General features: G+C 41.1%; 2 protein-coding genes and 1 long non-coding RNA gene across 9 annotated transcripts in view; 2 read left to right on the top strand and 1 right to left on the bottom strand.

The window, feature by feature from the left end:
- Nucleotides 1-3,617, top strand: part of DNAJC6 (DnaJ heat shock protein family (Hsp40) member C6) — a 74,983-nt gene extending 71,366 nt beyond the window's left edge. For all 6 annotated transcript variants that reach the window (XM_077333446.1, XM_077333447.1, XM_077333442.1 and 3 more), the window contains one exon: nucleotides 1,708-3,617. In XM_077333446.1, the coding sequence (XP_077189561.1) occupies nucleotides 1,708-1,809 (102 nt within the window). In that variant the 3' untranslated portion in view covers nucleotides 1,810-3,617. The remainder of the gene's footprint in view (nucleotides 1-1,707) is intronic.
- LOC143835571 (uncharacterized) lies at nucleotides 2,720-9,468 on the bottom strand. Its single transcript, XR_013230215.1, has 3 exons — nucleotides 9,333-9,468; nucleotides 3,856-3,913; nucleotides 2,720-2,854 (listed from the first exon to the last, which is right to left on the bottom strand). It is a non-coding gene; the product is annotated as an uncharacterized LOC143835571 (long non-coding RNA).
- Nucleotides 9,450-19,567, top strand: LEPROT (leptin receptor overlapping transcript). Of its 2 annotated transcripts, none has more exons than XM_077333449.1 (4): nucleotides 9,450-9,606; nucleotides 10,828-10,903; nucleotides 11,481-11,667; nucleotides 16,985-19,567. In XM_077333449.1, exons 1-4 carry the CDS (start codon nucleotides 9,591-9,593, stop codon nucleotides 17,099-17,101), a joined length of 396 nt encoding a protein of 131 aa, XP_077189564.1. In that variant the 5' UTR covers nucleotides 9,450-9,590; the 3' UTR covers nucleotides 17,102-19,567. The 2 variants fall into 2 exon arrangements, with proteins under 2 accessions (XP_077189564.1, XP_077189563.1); XM_077333448.1 differs by lacking the exon at nucleotides 9,450-9,606 and adding an exon at nucleotides 9,695-10,083.
- The last annotated feature ends 296 nt before the right edge of the window (nucleotides 19,568-19,863 follow it).

Genomic DNA, 19,863 nt, shown 5'->3' with positions numbered 1-19,863 from the left:
ATAACCAGGTGTGGGCATTTGTGGGACTTTCCAGGTGGACAGATCTTAGGCTCCCTCCCCACTCAGCCAGCTTTCTGTGGGGATATGGGTGTTTCTGCAGGAGTAAGTAGGTGGGGGAGGCAGTTGGGGACGATGCAAAGCATTCCCGATTGGCCCCCAGGGCAAGTGACTCCCTGGGGGACCATTCAGGTAGGCTGTGCATTGTTGTTTTCATCTTTATTATGGTTTATAGTTTAATAGTAATCAAGCTCGCTGTACCTGGAATACAGCGGGCGCTAGCAGGACCGCGTGCGGCCCCCCAGTCGGCAGGCCGCAATTGCTGGCGTGGTGGTGGCCTGATGCGTTGGAGGCGCTTTGCGCCTCTCGATGCATCGGGCAGGGAACACCCGCCAGCCACGGCGGGTGCTCCCTTGGTGGCGGTGCGGCGATCGGAGAGCCCAGTCGGCAGGCGCAAAGCGCCTGCCGATTGGGCCCTCCCATTGTCAGTCCGGAGGAAGGGGCCAATCGGCACCCTTCCTCATCCCGGACAGAGCCCGCCCTAACCCTCCTAGGCCTTATCGCATTATTTAGTCCGCGGCGCCGCAGGCGGTGTTAAGATGATATGAATGTTTACTTTGACTGCTCGTTTATTCACAAGACAAGATTTAAGCATGTTCTTCAACAGGTAAATGATTTAGAAATTGAGAGAAAGAAACTCTGTTGATGAGACATCTAACATAGGACTGAGGTGTTTGACCAAAGACTCCCAGAATGACACATCTCGTATATGAAAAGAATAGTTATCCTAGTTAAAAATTTGAATAAATACTAGTAAATATAAAAGATGAACCTGAAGTTTTTGACCCCAAGATTTTGATTCCAGTGAAGTAATATATAATAAAGAATTCCATAGCATTTAAAAATGAAAGCATTATCTGTGATATTACTTTGACATTCATTAAAACTCTGATGGCTCTATAGGATGAGCTCTGTAACTCTCCCGAAGATCCTGACCATGGTTTGAAGACCTAACTTGTGGATATCCACTGTGACATAGGGACAGATTTAGACCCCCCCCAATAATGTGACAAAAATCACTTGTACATATGACAAACTTGTGTTGTTGTTAATTGCCTTGTGGTTCTGCGAAATAAGAATCACCCTCATGTTACTAACTAAAGAAAGTTTACAACAAGTTAGCTGCCACTTAGTTGCTGCCACATTGTTAACAAGTCCACATGATGAAAAGGTTCTAATCCACAGTCACTTTTTAGGGATTTGCAAGGCTGATTCAGATTTTTGGTGCAATTTGCTCTTTCCGGGGTGAGAAAAGTTCCAGCAAATCCAAACTTCATTAACATATGTCAGGCATTCACAACCAGGGTTTTGTGAAACCCTGGGGTTTCTTGATGGCCCTGGGTTTCCCGAATGGGTGGGAGTTTGTTAAACATTTATTGGGTGATATGACCATATGCAATCATGTCAACCCATCCTCCCCTCTCAAAATGGCCATTGATTGACATGGAGGGGTGGTAGGGGGAGGTCCCCATGTGGCCATGTACACAGCTATGCTTCCCAACCATATCCTGAATGACTGCACCACTTCTGGGTTTTCTCAAAGCCTGAAGAATGTTTCAGGCATTTCTCAATGGTAAAAAAACCTGAAATGCTGGCATATGTGAGAAGCCTTTAATATGCTATATGATTTCTTACTGTTTTTTCCCCTAGGCTACAGGGCAGCCATATGAACAATATGCAAAGATGATTTTTATGGAGCTCAACGATGCCTGGTCAGAATTTGAAAATCAAGGCCAAAAGCCCTTGTATTAGCAGACTTCCTCAGACATTGCTGTAGATCTGTGCTAGTGCTTGTATAGTTTCTTGCCACAAGATTTTCACAGCTGAACTGAATATCTGGCTGGAAATTTGGAAATAATAAAACTAGCCCTGATACTAAAATTGTCATCATGAAAAGAGGGGGAAAAATAGAGAGAGTGATCCTTACATATGCCATGAGTTACAAATGCAAAGAGGGGAATTCTAGGAATCTCACAGGTTCTTTCAGGTTTAAACAGGGTAAGCAAGAATGCATTCTAGAAAACTGGGATTGCTAGCCTTGGAACTAGGAGATGAAATGGATTCTCCCCCCCCCCCACACACACACACACACATAATGTTAAGAAACTGACATTTTCATCAGTAACGGTATGATTCAGACTTGAAAATCTGTATCCAGACAGACTTTCTCAAAACTTAAGAACGTTCATATGCTTTTGTTCGTTGTTTTACACCGTTACTCTTAATTTGGCATTTCAGTTATTCTTAATTTCTGAATCTGACAGTTAGGTAACTGATTACATGTCTGGCAACTTGCTGCCTTCAGCATAGTACTGTATTTCAGGTTTCAGACAAAATGATAACAATAGGTCTTAGGGATGTGTCTTTAAACAATTTAATAATTCTGCAACATACTGAAGATAATGTCCAAGTCAAGGAAGCACTGAATCCAGAGTATTCTGCATTTATGAACAGTGTGGAGTTTAAACAACATTTGCAAGGCATGATTAAAAAGAAATGTCTTAAACCCTTGTATCAAAACCAAAAGTTGAAGCCTTGCATTTTTTATTGACACTCTCCTTTCTTTATTCATTGTGTTGTTGCTCATATCCAGTTGACTATTCCCAGATGCTCTGGAGAGTAGCTGATCATGAGCTGATGGTGACATAGCTTTGTATTCTAAGCCTCTGTTGGCAATTTACCACATTGCTCATGCGGTTTTTCCAGATGTGATATAAGCAAACAGTGGCTCCTATTTATCTACAAAAGATATATTGGCCCAGTAAGCAATAATGTTCATATAGTCACATGATGATATCTGTGAAGATAGAACAAAAAAGTTGTCTTTTCTTCTTGCAAAACTAGTTTTTACATAAAACTTTGAAATGTTTCTCCTTTTGCAATAGCAGATTTATGCACTGGTATTTCCTGAATGAAATCTGGTTTCTGCAAAGCATGAGGTAGTCAAATATTATGCTAGTCTGTTCCCCCTCCCTTTAGGACAGTTGATAGACAGTTGCCTTGCAGCGCCATGCAGAACTGTGATGTTTCTAGAGGTCAACTATGTTTATAGATTCTGATGGCCCTGGAATCCAACAGACCCTGGACCTCATTATACACTCAATGTCTTCATGGCATTGTTGCTCAGTACACTACAAAAGTCACTGGCTGGTCTCTGTACCTGCTGTATGGATAGATAGCAGAGAGGCCAAAAAACTTCCACATGAATTAAGGGTGGGAAATAATCCCTAGCAGATGTGAAAATCTTAGTTAATTTTGTGTTCTAAGGACAATCTGTTTGTTTTTCTGTTTTGATTTTCAAGTGGCACCCTTTTCGGCAAATAAAGTATGTAAACCAGCCTACCTTTATTTTTATATAAAATGCCGTCTTTTTGTTGAACTGATCCATTATTTATTGCCATTTACTGCCAACATGAAACAAACACCAAGTCTTCTTTTTTATATATACAAGGAATTAAGATGTTCAAACAGCTATAACAAACTGGATGTTATTTATTAACATATTATGAAATGTTTTGATCAAGTATGTGCTTGTCTTATTAAAAAAATTTGGAATGTGATTCATGTTCCGTGACTTGTTTCCCTCTGTTCCATCCACATCTGTAGATTCTGTGTGAACTATGCTTATGAGTGTACAAATGGATTTAATTCATGTAGCATACATTTTTGAAATTACAAGACTGGCATTAACTTTGTATCACTGTTCAGAAGAAAAGCCCTGGATAACTCAATTGTCGATTACAATATAATATATCATTTAAGCTTCATTAGTTCAGTAAAAATATTATAAAAACTTACCCAACTCAAACACCTCCTCTGACTGCAGTGTTTTTATGGTGCATGAAATGGAGACCTGCTGTATATAAAAAATGCAAAAGTTAAATGGGGGGGGTGGTGGTTTCAAATCTGCTAGTTACAGAGCTTGTCAATTGTTCAGGTCTACTGTTTAATTAAAACTGAGTTGTAATTATTTTTTTGCAAATATACAGTATTCTCAATTATATACGACTGGTCTAAAGTATTTGTACAAATTAAGAAGTTCAAAGAATTCAGTAATGTAAAAAATTATACAGAGGTAAAGCAAGACCAAAGAAGCAAAGCATATTATTGCTGTTTGGTATAGTGAGATTACAATCTGGAGACATCTGAAAGACAACTGGATGATACAAGGAAGTCACCACAGATTTGTCTCCAACAGGTCCTGCCAGACCAACTTGATTTCCTTCTTAGATCATGGAAACCCAGTTGATATTGTTTACATGGTTTTCAGTAAGGCTTTTCACAAGGTTCCCAATAGGGTTGTGCACGGGGGCCCCAATTCGGACCGTTTCAGAGAGATCCGAATCGATTCAGAGACTTCCAAATCGATTTGGGGCCAATGCATGATATTAACATGTTAGTTTATTTGTAATATATGAACTCCAGCCAAAATAATACACATTATCAATGCTCACTCCCTGCTGGGTTTGAACAGGAACTTGGTTTTCTCACTCACTGTACACAGCACCAGCTATCCCTTTTACAAACGTTAATTTTTTGCTGCTTACTACTCTTCAAACTACATCCTTTTTTACATAATGGATTCTGTATATCCTATCATACCCTGCCTATCTATCTACCCACTCTAAATGACAATATGCCAGTAGATTTTTTTAAAGTGTTTATTGGTTCTAACTGGCCTCTGTAGCATCTCTCCTCCCTTTCTGCTACATGTAACTTTTGGTGTAAATATAAGCCCTGTACATGTACAATTTGTGCGGGATATACTAAAACTAGGGACAGCGACTGCCCATAGACAATATATGACTGTCCATAGAGAATACATACCTGCCCATAGGGAATAATGGAAAGTGCGCCTGCCCATAGGAAACAAGGGAAAGCATGCCTGCCCATAGAGAATAATGGAAAACACGCCTACCCATAGGGAGTAATGGAAAGTGCGCCTGCCCATAGAGAATAAAGGAAATCACGCCTGCCCATCTTTAAACCGCTTAATGAGCGGTATACATATTTGGTTAAGGACTAAGTGGGCAGAGAGTGGGCAGGGCCGGTCCAGGTGAGGGTCCAGTCAGAAGGTGTGAAGCTCCTTCCAACTGGGTCTTCACCAGGACAGACAAGTGTTCTAGCAAGTCGGGTGAGGGCCGAATCGGAAGGCTCGAAGTGCCTTCCGATTGGGCCCTCATCAGGACAGGACAGAGTTTTAACCAATTGGGCGGCATAAAGCCAGTTGGGATGCCCAATCATTGGGCCTAAGTTCTGACAGGGCCCACCCATGCAGGGGCAATCTGGAGACATTACTGCCAGTTTGCTTCTGATCACCACAGGGAGAGGAGGTCAGTAGGGCTGCCAAGGGGGATGAGAACAGAGGCTTGGACAGGCTGCGCCATCCCTTTTTGCCCCAAGGCTGTCCTAACTGCCATGTCCAACTGTAAATTGTCTCAGAACCCTGACAGACCGGGCAGGAGGCTGCAGAGTGCTCCCCCTCCCTCCCTTCAGGCCTGCTGCAAAGGAGCCTCTGACAAGCCCTGACTGAGGGAAGGAGGCCTTTCCAAGAGCAACACAGGGGAGCCTGAGGGCCTTCCTTTTGAGGGGGGGACTTTCCCCTTCTGCCAAACAGTTGGCTGAGAGGGAGGCCACAGAAAAGCCCCTTCTCACTTAAAATACTGCTGTAGCTGGCCATGCTGCTGGAGGGAAGAAACATCCAAGCAACTCTCAGCAGATTTCAGACCTACCACACCGGGATTTTGTGCAGGTGAAACTGGAAGCTGTTGCAGAGGTTCCTTTGCCTCCTGTTTCATCTGCACAACAACCCTGTGCAGTAGGCCTCAAGTGTTTCAACTCCACAACAACCTGCATGGGGACCTTAAATGTTTCTTCTCCTCAACTGTGCCCAAACTCCATAAAATCAGCCTGTGCGGCTGATCTTTATACTCTGCAGATGAGCTGTAATTCCAGCCGAGTTACTTTTGTGACCCAGAGGAATCCATGGTCACTCCTAGACATGGTCAATCCTGACAAGATGCACCCTGTCCAAACTTGGAAGGCAGAATTCCTCATCAAGCCCTTTCCTTCCAATCCAGAAGGCCTCTGTCCTCGAAGGAATTTTAGGAAACTTTGTCTGAGCCATTCTGTCACAGCCTCTAGACACCCAGTCAACAATACAGGGGTTGTACAGGCCACTCGTCAACAAACAGAGCTGGGTGTCATTTGCATATTGATGGCACCCAAGCCTGTATCCCCAAACCAGCTGGGTTAGAGTGTGCATAGAGATGTTGAAGAACACCCAGGAGAGAATTACACCCTGTAGAACCCCACACCAGAGACTAAAGTAGCAAGATTGTTTCCCCTCAATAGCTTCCCTCTCTCTTCAGCCATGTTGAAAGCCATTTCAAGGCTGTCCCCCATATCCCAACATCAATGAGGCAGCAAGCAAGCTCATGATCTGCAGCATGCTTTCTCAACCAGGGGTTCATGAAACCCTGGGGGGGGTTTGAGAGCCCTGGAAGGCTTTCCGAAATGAGTGGGAGTCAATTAATGTTCATATATTTTTTATTTTGTTAAACATTTATCAGGTGATATGTCCATATATTGTCATGTCAACCCTCTCCCCCCTCCCCAAATTACCAATGATGGGCCTGGAGGGGGGTTGGGAAGGGAAGGGTCCTTGTGTGGGTGTTTACACAGCTATGCTTCCCAACTATGTTCTGCATGAACGTGTCACTTCTGAGGTTTCTCAAACCCTGAAGAATGTCTCAGGGGATTCTCAATGGTAAAAAGGATGAGAAAGGCTGATCTACAGTATCAAACACTTCTGTAAGTTCAAGCAATACAAGCAGAGTCAACCCTCCTCTGTCCAGCTGTTGTTGTTGGTCATCCATGAGAGCAACCAAGCCTATTTCCATCCTGTGACTGGGCCAAGTGTTGGGCTGGAATGGATCCAGGGCTGTTTCTGCAATTACTTTGTTTCTTCCGGTGTGGATACTGCTGAATCCAGATCGATTTGAACTCGGGTCTTCACCAAGACAAACTACTAGCACCTTACTTGGCCCCGGAACACCTAGCCACATTGATCCATGCGATGGTCACCTCTAGACTGGACTTTGTAACTCACTCTACAAAGGCCTGCCCTTATACTTGATCCAGAAACTCTAACTGGTCCAGAAAGCAGGCACCAGTGTCCTCACAGCAACACCTCAGAGGTCCCACATCCAGCCCATCCACCAAACGCTGCACTGGTTCCCGGTCGAATTCCGTATCAGGCTTAAGGTTTTGGTTATCACCTTTTAGACCACATGCAATCTGGACCCAGTGTACCTTGAGGGATTGCCTCTCTGCCTATTCCCCCCCAAAGAGCCTTTTGCTCTACCACTTCCAACTTCCTGGTGATCCCTGGCCCCAAGGAAGCCTGCTGGACCTCAACCAGGGTGAAAGCTTTTTCTGTCCTGGCCCCCACCTGGTGGAAAGAGCTTCCAGAGGAGATCAGGGCCCTGACAGAACTTGAACAGTTTCGCAAGGCCTGCCAAAGGGAGCTCCTCCACCAGGCATTTGGTTGAGGTCGACTCGAACCACCACTTCCCATCAGGCCCCCTTGAGCCTCCCTCTTACAACCATCACTGCAGGCTCACCCATCCCACTGGGCCATCAGTACGCATTGACATTGTTCTCCCAAGTGTTCTATCATTCCATAATGTTGTTTATTGTTATCATTGTATTATTATAAACTGAGGTATTTTTATCATTCCTTTTTGATACATCATTACTTTTTGATGTAAACTACCCTGAGCCTTCGGGGAAGGGGATATACAAATAAGATAGAAGATAGAGAGGAGAGAGGTGTGTGTGTGTGTGTGTGTATATATATATCTGCTCATTGCCTATAATTTGCATGCCCCTCTTTGAGGGTGATAAGAGACCGAATTATCATAAACAATTGTGCTGGACATGAGCTTGCAGATGGAGTGGAGGTTGCATAGAACTCTCTTTTCACGACCACCACTGCCATCTCATACATCCTCATAAGCATATTTTAAGATGTTCTTGAAGCTTCATCATGAGTCTTCCTCCAAACCTGCTCTATCCATCTCAGCTCTTACTTCTTGCATAACTTCCCAGTGTGTTGGGGCACTTGCTTCAGATGGGGGCAGAGAGGGCATTAGGGCACAATCTCATATATTGACCATATGCGGTCAGGGCCCAGTGTACCCGAGGGATCGCCTCCCTGCCTATGCCCCCAAAAGGGCCCTACGCTCCACTGCGACCAACCAGCTAAGGGTCCCTGGCCCTAAAGAAGTTTGCCTGGTCTTGACCAGGGCCAGAGCATTCTCTGTTCTGCCCCCCACCTGGTGGAACGAGCTCCTGAAGGAGATCAGGGCCCTGACAGAGCTTAAACAGTTCCGCAGGGCCTGCAAGAAGGAGCTCTTCCGCCAGGCATTTGGTTGAGACCAGACATAACCAGCAGCGGCCCTGCTCCCCCCCCCACCCCCCCTCAGAACACCACCTATGTACTGTGGACCTGTTTGTATTGTTGCATTGTTGTATTGTTTATTGGTTATACTATACTGTTATATGTTTACAATTATCAGTTATTATTGCACATCCAAATGTTTATAGACTGTTCCATGTATTGTTTTTATGTTATTATTTAAACCGCCCTGAGCCCCCAGGGGAGGGCGGTATATAAATAAACAAACAAACAAACAACTTTAAGTCCAACCAAGATTTATTCAAGGCGTGAGCTTTTGAGTGCAAGCACTCTTTCTCAGGTTTCCTCAGGCAAACTTTCCAATATTCCCCATGCACAGGAGTGCTTTGCCTTGTTTCCTAAGGGCAGACATGCTTTCCATTATTCCCTATGGGCAGGTATGTATTCTCTATAGGCAATCATGGGTTGTCTATGGGTAGTTGCTGTCCCTAGTTTTAGTACGTCCCAATTTATGTACCAGAGAAACGAGCTCTGACCTACAGGAGCAGATACTGAACTAAATGCTTATTTTAATAATACATTTTTTTCAGGAAACAGGATAATATAAGAGAACACAAAAGCAAAGGACTACATAACAAATCACATATATAAAAAAAAAAACATAAATCTCTACTACCAGGTATAGAACAATATACATTTCTCCCCAACATCCCCTTCAATTACAATCCCGACAGCATTCTCTACAAATTGCAACAGTCATTATAGCTCAAATAATTTAAATTGCATAACATATATTTTACAACGATATGATTCATTTCATGATGACTACATATTCTATGTTATATATTCCTACATATTATCTCCAGGGGCGGATGCAGAAGTAAAACCCTACTCCCGGGCCCCGTTTCACTTGCCCACAGACCACGCCCCTTCTGATTCACGTGCTCTTGCGCGTGGGAAAACACTTTCCAGCAGTTCGCGCCGGGAGGGGCGGGCCGAGAGTGTCGCGCCGAAACCACGTGACAGGAAAGCGGAAGAACCTCGCGAGCGCCTTGATACCGTCGACAGAGCCCGGGGAAGGGACCGTAGCCCCCCTCGGAGGGACCGTGACATGGCGGGCGTCAAAGGTAGGAGCGTTTCTTCTTCCTCGGCCGCGCCGTTCCAGTCTCGGCTGTTGCCACGGCAACCTGCCTCCGCTTCAGAGCGCCGCCCTTCCGAGGCGTCTCTTGCCAGCCCGTGTGTGCCGCTGAGTTCGGCGGGGCTTGTTTGGCGAGCAGGAATGTCGGGATAAGCCGCCTCTGGCACGTCTGCGCTAATGTGGGGCGGCGCTTCCCGGTCTGCACCTTAGTCTTCCCGTAGTTCCTGAGTAGGAAGGCTGCCGTTGGCATTGAAATGTGGCGCTCCGAGCGTTGCTAGCCTCGTTTTCCTCTACAGTTTTGCAGGGATGTTACGTTGGAGGCATGCGGGGGGCAAAGGCCTTTCCCGTGTAACCTCCTGCTCCTCGGCCCGCGGTAGCAACTGCTCTGCGCTCCTCCGCCGAAGCACGCTGTGGTGGTTGCTAGAACTGCCCTTTTTTGTAATGGCGCCTTGCCCCAACAGGAAAGGTAGAGTTTAAACTTTGGATATATAAACAGTCCCCTCCGCCCCCATAGCTGCTTGCTGGGCACTTCATGATGCTTTCTTGGCGGTTTTGGCTTATTTTTTAAACTGGGCTTCTTATCCCTTCTTGTATTGGAAACTTGTGTCTCATTTTATGCCTTATATTTCTTTTTACGTTTTCTTACATGTTACATTTTCTGCGTGAACCGACTGACTGTGTTCGTTCATTCGAAGAACTGAACAGGGAATTCTGCAGTCGCAACTAGTTATATGGGGTGGAGAATCTGTTTCCTGTAACTTCCTTTTCTAGACAACACTTAAAATACAGGAGCTCCTGGCTGCCTCTGCAGGCCACTGTGATCCCAAAGTGCACTTTTGTTGGTGGTCTTGTTATCATAGTTGGAATTCCACAGGCCTCAAGAAAATTATTTGTTTCCCACTACTTATGTGCATATTGCAATGTTAACCTTAGTTAAAATATTTTTTTCTGCTAAAAGTAATGAAAATTAGTATGGAGGATGTGTGTCTTTATAAGTAGCGAACCAGAAAGAATAATTGTTGGAGATCACAGGAAAGTGCTCCTCCTGTAGCACTTTAAAATGTACAGTCTTATCATGCCGTAATTGGATGTTAGATCATGTTATTTTGTAACTAATAAACTGTAAGTAATGTATTATTTTGGCTTTAATAAACTCAATTAACTTGTGAACAGACTTCTGACATAATGCCTTTTATTTCTGGTTTTATAGCCCTGGTTGGCTTATCATTCACAGGCGTCATTGGCCTGACATTTCTTATGTTGGGGTGTGCCCTAGAAAATTATGGGTAAGGATATATGTTAACTTGAGTATGTGTTAGTGCTTTGCTACCTATCTTAACAGATTTAAACACTAATTTAAAATGCTAGGCTCGAACTAGATGTGGTGTCTGAATAGTTATCCCCATGAGGGTGGTTTAATGGAATATAGACTTATGGGATGTGGGTATGTATTGTTTCCTTAGAAGAGCTGTAAAGTGGAGCTAAAGTTGTTTGGTAAAAAATTTCAAACGTGGGTTTTAAGACTGGGAACTGGTTTTATCAGGTAGAAAGGAAACAAAGTGGCATAAAATGTTAGGAGGCTCAAAGGAGTATGTGGAGACAAATGAGTGATAATAGTGTCAAATACATAGAAAACAAAGGGTGGAAAGGCAATAGAAAATGCAGTTGGGCTTAAGGGATAGAATCTTGAAGGAGTAGAAGGCTTGAAAATATATGACTCTATTTACCTTCTATGATAGCATATTACTCCCTTTTTGTGAGGGTAAGTGTTCAGTTATTCTGATTTCAGAGGTAGAAGGATGTTTATTTTATTTTAAGCTTCCTTATTTTTTTATCTTATTCCTTGTATTTGTCTTTCTACAGTGTGTATTGGCCTCTCTTTGTTTTGATATTTTATGCCATATGTCCTATACCTCATCTCATCGCAAAACGATTAAGTGATGATACAGATGCAGCAAGCAGTGCCTGCAGGGAGCTAGCATATTTCGTCACAACTGGAATTGTGGTTTCTGCCTTTGGATTTCCTGTCATCCTTGCACGAGTTAAAGTGGTAAGTTCTTAAAGCAAGAACCTCAATGTTTGTGAAACTTTTTGGAATATGGACATTTCTGGTACATGGTAAATACCATAACTTACACATATGTATCATTCTACTGAAAAGTAGCTTTGTATCTCTGATTTGGTAATGTAGTTTCATCGTGCATCTCAAAAGAAATATCTCCTTCCAGTTCGAGCATACACTTGCAAGGTGTTCTGCACAAGGAAAACATGGAATATAATATGTTGAATTGCTTGCTGCATTTGGATGTATCTTAACTGTTCCCCCTCCAAGTGTTATCATGCTTTATTTTCAAGTTCAGAATGTTTACAGTTTTAGTTTCTTAAAGCCATAACTCAAATATTTAAATATGTAGTTGAATTCAGGGGTGTTAAATTATAATAATAAAAAACATTAATTGGCCTTGATGTAGAAATGCTTTGTATCTATAAGATTTTGGTAGATCACAATTCTCAACCTCACAATTCATGAGGTTGTTTACAGTGTAAAGGAATAACAGAACTGGCTTAAAAAATAAAACAAAGGCTAGTGTTAAACGCACACTACAAAGCAGATCAAAAATTCACTCTTACGTGGACTTACTTTGCAAGGCTTTATACCATCTCTTAACTATCCTTTCTGCAATTTCTTTTCTAAATCCACATTATGTTGAAGTGGCAATTTAAGGTTCTGCTTCAGTGGGGGAAGTCATCCACAGCTGGTTAGGTCACAACTCTGCTTGCTCAGACAGGGCTATTCAAATAGAAATTAATTGAGTGGTCTTACTTGGGTGACCATGGACTGCCCTTCTAGTTTTGGATTGCCCTCTGCTCAGGTGGTTAGGCTTGTGACTAGCTCCACTCACAGAATCATACAGTTGGAAGGGGCCATACAGGCCATCTAGTTCAACCCCCTGCTCAACGCAGGATCAGCCTAAAGCATCCAAGAAAAGTGTGTATCCAAACTTCGCTTGAAGACTGCCAGTGAGGGGGAGCTCCCCACCTCCTTAAGCAGCCTATTCCACTGCTGAACTACTCTGTGAAAAATTTGTTCCTGATATCTAGCCTATATCATTGAACTTGTAGTTTAAACCCATTACTACGCGTCCTTTTCTCTGCAGCCAATGGGAACAGCATCCTGCCCTCCTCTAAATTACAACCTTTCAAATACTTAAAGAGGGCTATCATGTCCCCTCTCAACCTCCTTTTCTCCAGGCTGAACATTCCCAAGTCCCTCAACCTATCTTCATAGGGCTTGGTCCCTTGGCCCCAGATCATCCTTGTCGCTCTCCTCTGTACCCTTTCAATTTTATCTACATCCTTCTTGAAGTGAGGCCTCCAGAACTGCACACAGTACTCCAGGTGTGGTCTGACCAATGCCGTATACAATGGGACTATGACATCTTGTGATTTTGATGTGATGCCCCTGTTGATACAGCCCAAAATGGCATTTGCCTTTTTTACTGCTGCATCACACTGCCTGCTCATGTTTAGTTTACAATCCACAAGTACCCCAGGGTCTCGTTCACACACAGTGTTACCTAGAAACGTATCCCCCATCCAGTAGGCATGCTTTTCATTTTACTGACCTAGATGCAGATCTTTAGACTTATCTTTATTAAATTGCATCTTGTTCTCATTTGCCCATTTTTCCATTGTGTTCAAATCAATGAGGAATCTAAATTCCCTCCCTTCACTTTGAAACCTCAGGAAAGTATGGAAGGAAGGAATGCGGGGCTGCATCTGCTAACCATTCTGGCTCGGCAACCCCAAAAGCCAAGAAGGCCTCCAAAGAGGTTCTTGAGTCCCTGCCTGAGTCTTCTGGGCTGCGGCATTTGCAGAAACACAATTGCTGGCCCTGCTGAATGTGCCCAGCATGGGCTCCTCTACTGCCAAGCCACTTCTGGCTTAACAAAAACAATGAAGTTAATTGTAATTATTTTGTCTACCAAAAATTATCTCCCAAGATCTTAATTTCTGTTCCCCTTGTTCTTCGTCTTTTGACCAAATGTATTTCTCTGTATAAAGGACAAAGTATAATACAGAGATACCACTAGAGAGAGCTCTAATTCCTTCTGTTTCTTGCCACAATTCAAGTGGGATGCTGAAAGTTAAGAGATGTATATGGAAAATTTAATTGCCATGTTCTTCGTAATGGTAAAGGTGAAATAGCAACTTCAGAAAAATTGAAATACATTCAGTGTGTTGTTCGTAATTTGGTACCTAAAATTGTGCCTAATAGTATAAATCCTACGCAGCCTCGTCCTTTGTATATTTACTTGGAAATGTTCAATTGATTTAAGTGTGGCTTATTCCCAATAAATGCGAAGGAATGCAATGTTAGCAACCTTCAAACTGTTTAAATATAATCCTTGTTAGAGAGAAAGCTACATTCTGATACACCTGGAGGCTGTTGAAGAATGGTAGAATGAAGTAGAATTTCATTGCATGAAGCCAAAGACCATAACAATATAATAATAGCTGCCTGAGCAGTAATAAATATTACAGTAAAAATACATCAAGGTTCAAAATATAGTTAAAATAGTTGGGACCAGGGCATAACATAGAGTATAGCAGGTTTGAACATCAGGGCTAATGTCTTTCATAAATCTTAGCAGACAATGCATACAGTGACATCTTATCTTATAGAAGGCATAATGATCATCCGATAAGAGGTAGCTGATTCTGTCTTTCACTGAATGCAAGGCTAATCTGGCTAAAATGGATAGGGGGAACTTGGCCCTGGAAACCAAGTAAAGGTTACAGAACATGCATAATGAGAAAGATCCTCCAATTCAAGGGCTCCACACATACATACTTGATGAACAACTGGTCATTGTTTGAAATCAGCAAAGACTTGTGGAAGATGATGCTGGACAAATAGGAAGCTCTGATGTGATCCCTTTTGAGCAATTTGAACCATGCAGAAAATATAGAACTGATAGTAGTTCCCTATCTAATGTGGCATCTATATTGACTATCAAATCCTACATTTTGAACCTATCCAGATGGAAGCCATGGGGGTCAACATTTATTGGGTAATGCCCAAAAAGCCTGTAATAGCTGGCAACCAAAGAGGTGTATTTCTGAAGCTGATTAAAAAACTGCTTCAAAAGAACTACTTAGACAGAAACCTTTAACTTTTTCCAGTAATTAATTAATGCATCATAGCCACAGGCCCTAATGGAAGGCATCATATAAATGCAGCATCGTGGTCCCAATATATAAAAATGGAGATGCATGGGTTCCTGCTGGATATAGTCTCCAAAGCATACAGCAAATACCTTTTGGGCAAGTTGGAGGATTGGGAAGCCTCCAGCAAATCATCTGTCAAGAGCAAATGAACTTCAGAAAAGGGCAAAGTACAATTGATCTTATTCAATTTCATCCTAAAACGTATGAGGAGCCCTAACAAACATCTGTTTGTGGCTATTGTGTACCTAAAAGCAGCTTTTGACTCAGTGGATGGCCTTTATAAACATAGATAAATGGCTACTGTTTTTGATATGCAAATTTTATAACTAAAATCTAAAATAAGAGATATTAAAGCAGTCCTTGCTATTAGGTAGTGTTATTTTTGTAGTAGACACAAGGGTAGATTTCATCTGGATTTTTAAAAAGATGCAATAAGCCATTCAACAATTTGTTCTTTTTAACATGATTCTTGTATAGCACCTAACTTTTATGGCACTGTATGAAGATGAAGCTATTGTTATATAGAAAAAGAAAGACCTCTGATATTTCCTGAGCTTTTACTCTTAAAAATATCTTTATTTTGGAGTTGGATCCAATGGATTCCCTTCAGCTACAGAGCCTCTTCTTAAAATCAAAGTTTTCTTAGTGTAAGGAAACCATGAGATCCCAACTACACATAGCAACATGTGGATATCCAGTTTATCTGTATAGTAGCACATAAGGTCTTTAATAGTATATCATTAATTAATTAATAATTAATTAATTAATAAACAGAAATGCAGTCTTAATCGACCTTTTTACCATTGAGAAAACCATGAAACTTTGCGAAAACCCAGAAATAGCAACATCAGGCAGAATGTGGTTGAGAAGCATACATACCCACCCGAGGCGTCTCCCCTTTCCACCTCCTCCAGGCCCATCATTGACTGGGGGGGGGGGTTGACATGACTGTATATGGTCATATTGCCCAATAAATTTGGTGGCATTTGGATTTGTCAGATCAATTCACAGTGGCCAAGAAAAGATTGTGTAGATGAAAGAGATATGTCTAGGGATGGGAAATAGGAGTGATAAGAGGAAAGGAGACCTCATGAGAGCTGTGAGGAGGGAATAGAGCTGGAGGTGGGTAGAATGGGAAAAGAAAAGAGTGAACAGGTGGGTGAATGACTGCAAGGGAGGGAGGACCTGGCAGGTAGATGAGGGGCAGGGCATGCAGGAAGATTGGGTATGTTAGTGCCCAGATAACTGAAAAGAGTGAGCCCGTGGGGAAGGGAATGAGGCACAGAGTGAGCTTTTCTTGCATCAGGTTCTAAAACTATGAATTGCTTAGTATCCCAGTCAGTTACTAACAATGCAATCATTAGTGTCATTGCCTTTTCATTCTTGGCTTCCTTATGTATTACAATGTGGATTGAGTATAACAATGTTCTAAAAGTATTGCTCCTAATAAAAAGAGCTCCTGACTGCAGCTGGAGAGGGAAGAGGAGATGGGGAGTTAACTCCGATAAATAGCCATCTTTTAATGTATTGGGAATTTAATGGGTTGGGTTGTTTTATTCTTTTATTGTAAACTGCCGCGAGTCTTTGAGGCCAGCAGTATATAAATTAAAATATAAATAAATAATTCTAAAAGAAAATATTTTGTATGAGTTTCAGAAAATAAATTTATTTCCCCCAAAACCTCTGACTTTCCTAATCATGTTTTAAAAAATCTACTTTTAATGTTTCTTTGGTCTTTACATCCCTTCTGAAGGCTGAGAATTTTTACTTTGTGGTCATTTTGAGACAAATGCGGCTGAAATTCTGGTTCATGATTTTTCCTGCTTTTCATGTTTGAGCTGGAAAAAAATTCTCAGAATATCTTTTCCCTAACTGCTTTCTTATGCAATTTTGTGATATACCCAGCATAAATAATTGTTCTATATGTCAGTATATTTTAGCAAATCTGTAATATTTTGAAGTATGCCACTAGTTCAGTAATGATGATTAATTGACTTGGTTAGTACTCATAATTCACTGTTTGGTCATTACTGCTTTTAGCATCATGGTGTTGTATTTCATTGTAAATCTCTAATGGTCTAAATAACTGTATTTTCAGCCAGTGAAATATTAATTTTTTTTTTTTTGTATTTCAGATCCAGTGGGGAGCTTGTGGCCTTGTGCTGGCTGGAAATTCAGTAATTTTTTTTACTGTTTTAGGCTTTTTCCTTCTGTTTGGTGGAGGAGATGATTTTAGTTGGGAACAATGGTAGCTTGCACTTCAACATGAAGCTTATGTTTACAGAGATCCTCACTGCTTATGAAGCTTTATAATATGATACAAAGCTTATAGTACTTTGATCTTACATGTATATTTATCCTATGTATATATGTGCATATATTAACACTGTATGCCTAACTTTACAATCTTGGTAGTTTTTATATTTGAGTATTGGCTAACATAGGGGAAGCTTATGGGATTTTAAAGAATAGGTTCACAAAAGTGAAAGATTGTATCTAGTTTTTCAGCTATGCTTTGTTAAGTTACTGGTTTTTATTCTATTAGTTTAACCTTAACACTAAACAACCTCTGACAATTTAGCTTTATCAGTGGACTATATAAATGCATTCCCAGTATTGTTCTGGGCTGACCTGGATAGCCCAGGCTTGTCTAATCTTGTTAGATTTCAGAAGCAAGGTAAGGTCAGGCGTGCTTTGTTCATTCTATATATTATTGTATTCCCACTGTTCTAAATAGCCTGCTGCCTTCTAAGTTGTCTGGCTATGATGGTTTTACTCTAAAGCATTGTCTATTTGGTGTCATTAAATTACTGATTTTTATGCTATTAGCTTTATTCTTAACAATAAGCATCAGATTAACGCTGGATTTATCCTTAACACCGAGCAGCAGACAATATAGCTTTATTTTAATAGAATATATAAATGTATTTCCAGTGTTGTTCTGCCCTGACCTAGACAGCCTGGGTTTGTCTAATTTTGTCGTGTTTCAGATGGGAGATTACTAAGGAAAACCTTGGTTGCTGGGTAGAGACAGGCAATAGCAAACCACCTCTGAACATCTCTTGCCTTGAGAACCCAATAAGGTTGCCATAAGCTGGCTGTGACAAAACAATAACAAAACCTCTTATTGGTCTAAGTATCCTACTGCTTTGCTAGTTTTCTGGCTAAGATGGTTTTTTGTTGTATATGCTCCATATTTTCCTTGAGTAATCACGTAATATAATCAAACATGCTAATTTGCTTAACTCATTTTGGGGTAAGGTGATGAGTTATGAATGCACTGAAGCATTCATCTGCTAATGACTAGAAATCTTGCTTTAGCTGCGTCGGTTTTCTGAAGTCCACCACTTAACATTTTCAAGCATACTTTTGCAGCCCAATTTCAAGTTACAAATTTCTAAACCATTGAATGCAGATATTCCCAAAATGGAGTGATACATTTGTACCCAAAGATAGATTGAAATACACAAATGTTGCAGGTTCATGGTTGTGTTTTATTGGGCATTTACTTCACTCATTTTGCCAAAGTGCTGATAGAACTGTTCTGTAATAAGCTTTCATTTGTGACAGTGGTGCAGAATCATTTTAATGACACAGTCTGTAAAGTGTTCAGCGTGTTAGAATTATAAATCACTCAGGGTTTACAATTATGTAAAGTAGGGACAGACTTTTAAAAAGGCAGTGTTAACCAGATTAATTAAATAAAAATCTTCTACTTGCTGTTCTTGAACTGCAGATTTTTTTTCTCACTTGCACACAAGTTCAAGAATAGCAACTAAGAGATTATTGCATAACTCTAACCTAATCATATCTTTAAAAAAAATTATCCTACCCTTTTGGGTAGAGTGGATGGTTCTTTCCCACTCTCATTTTATTCTTGGAACAGTCCTGTCAAGTATGTTAGATTGAAACGTTGTGAGTGGCCCACACTCATCCACTAAGCATCATAGGGTCAGAATTTGTACCTTGGTCTCCCTAGTCCTAGTATAACACACTAACCTCCACAATGTGTAAGAAGAAATGCCTTTCAAAAACGGTTTGGTTCTCTCATCTTTCAAACATCTTGAACATAGGTTCTAATTAAGATAGGTTTTAAAAAGTTTAACTTTCATTGTAAGTAAATTGGAAGGAACAGAACAGAAATTTGGTTTTCCTGTCAATTTCAGTGTTGTGATAACAATTATTATTTCATAACATGTTACACATTACTATATCATTGGGTCTTTTCAAATCGGTAGATGGTGCTAGGATCATTGTTATTTTTTTCTAGTGAATACTAAACCACTGCTTCACTCTTCGTGGAAATATGTCTCTCACATCGACTTGAGTGGTAAGGGGTGTTTTAACAAATATATTTTTGTTTTGTAAAATTTGAAAGAGTCTACTGTTTCTCTGCTGACAACTAGTCATTATGCCACTCGTCGTGAACTGTCATGTGCATGTAGTAGTTTTCATAACAAGACTATAATATTACTTGAAAGTGCCTTTACCCTAAAGTTATTGTGGTCTGCAGAAACATTATGCGTGTCTTCTATAATCTGATTTTTAATGACTTTGTATCCTCTTAACTGACTAGCCTTTTATATGCTCCATAGTGAATATAGCAACTTGTAATAACTTTTGTAAACAATATTATTGAAGTGTTTACTGTAGTTTGCAGTTTGTAAATGGAAACTTTTAAAGAGTTCTGTAATAAAGTTGTTCTTTGAAGTTCTTTACCATTTTATAACAAATCTTTTTCCATTTTATAACAAATGAAATATGAGGATTACACTTATGTGGACTTCCAAAGTTCAAAATCCTTGTTGCTTGACATATATGGACAGTAATTGTTGTTTTCTAAAACTCCTGAAGGGCCTTGTGTTTTTCTTTTAAGAATGGCAGAGGAAAGAGGCAGCCTGAGCAGGAAGGGGGAAGGACAAGAGCAGGAAGACAGGCAGCAGTGGAAAGAGGCAGAAAAGGCTTCCCTTTTACTTCTCCCAGATGGAGGTAGGAGATTAGATGCAGGCCAAGG

The sequence above is a fragment of the Paroedura picta genome, chromosome 4 (assembly GCF_049243985.1).
Source record: "Paroedura picta isolate Pp20150507F chromosome 4, Ppicta_v3.0, whole genome shotgun sequence".
NCBI classification, from domain to species: Eukaryota; Metazoa; Chordata; class Lepidosauria; order Squamata; family Gekkonidae; genus Paroedura; species Paroedura picta.
This window is presented reverse-complemented; position numbering and strand designations above follow the sequence as displayed.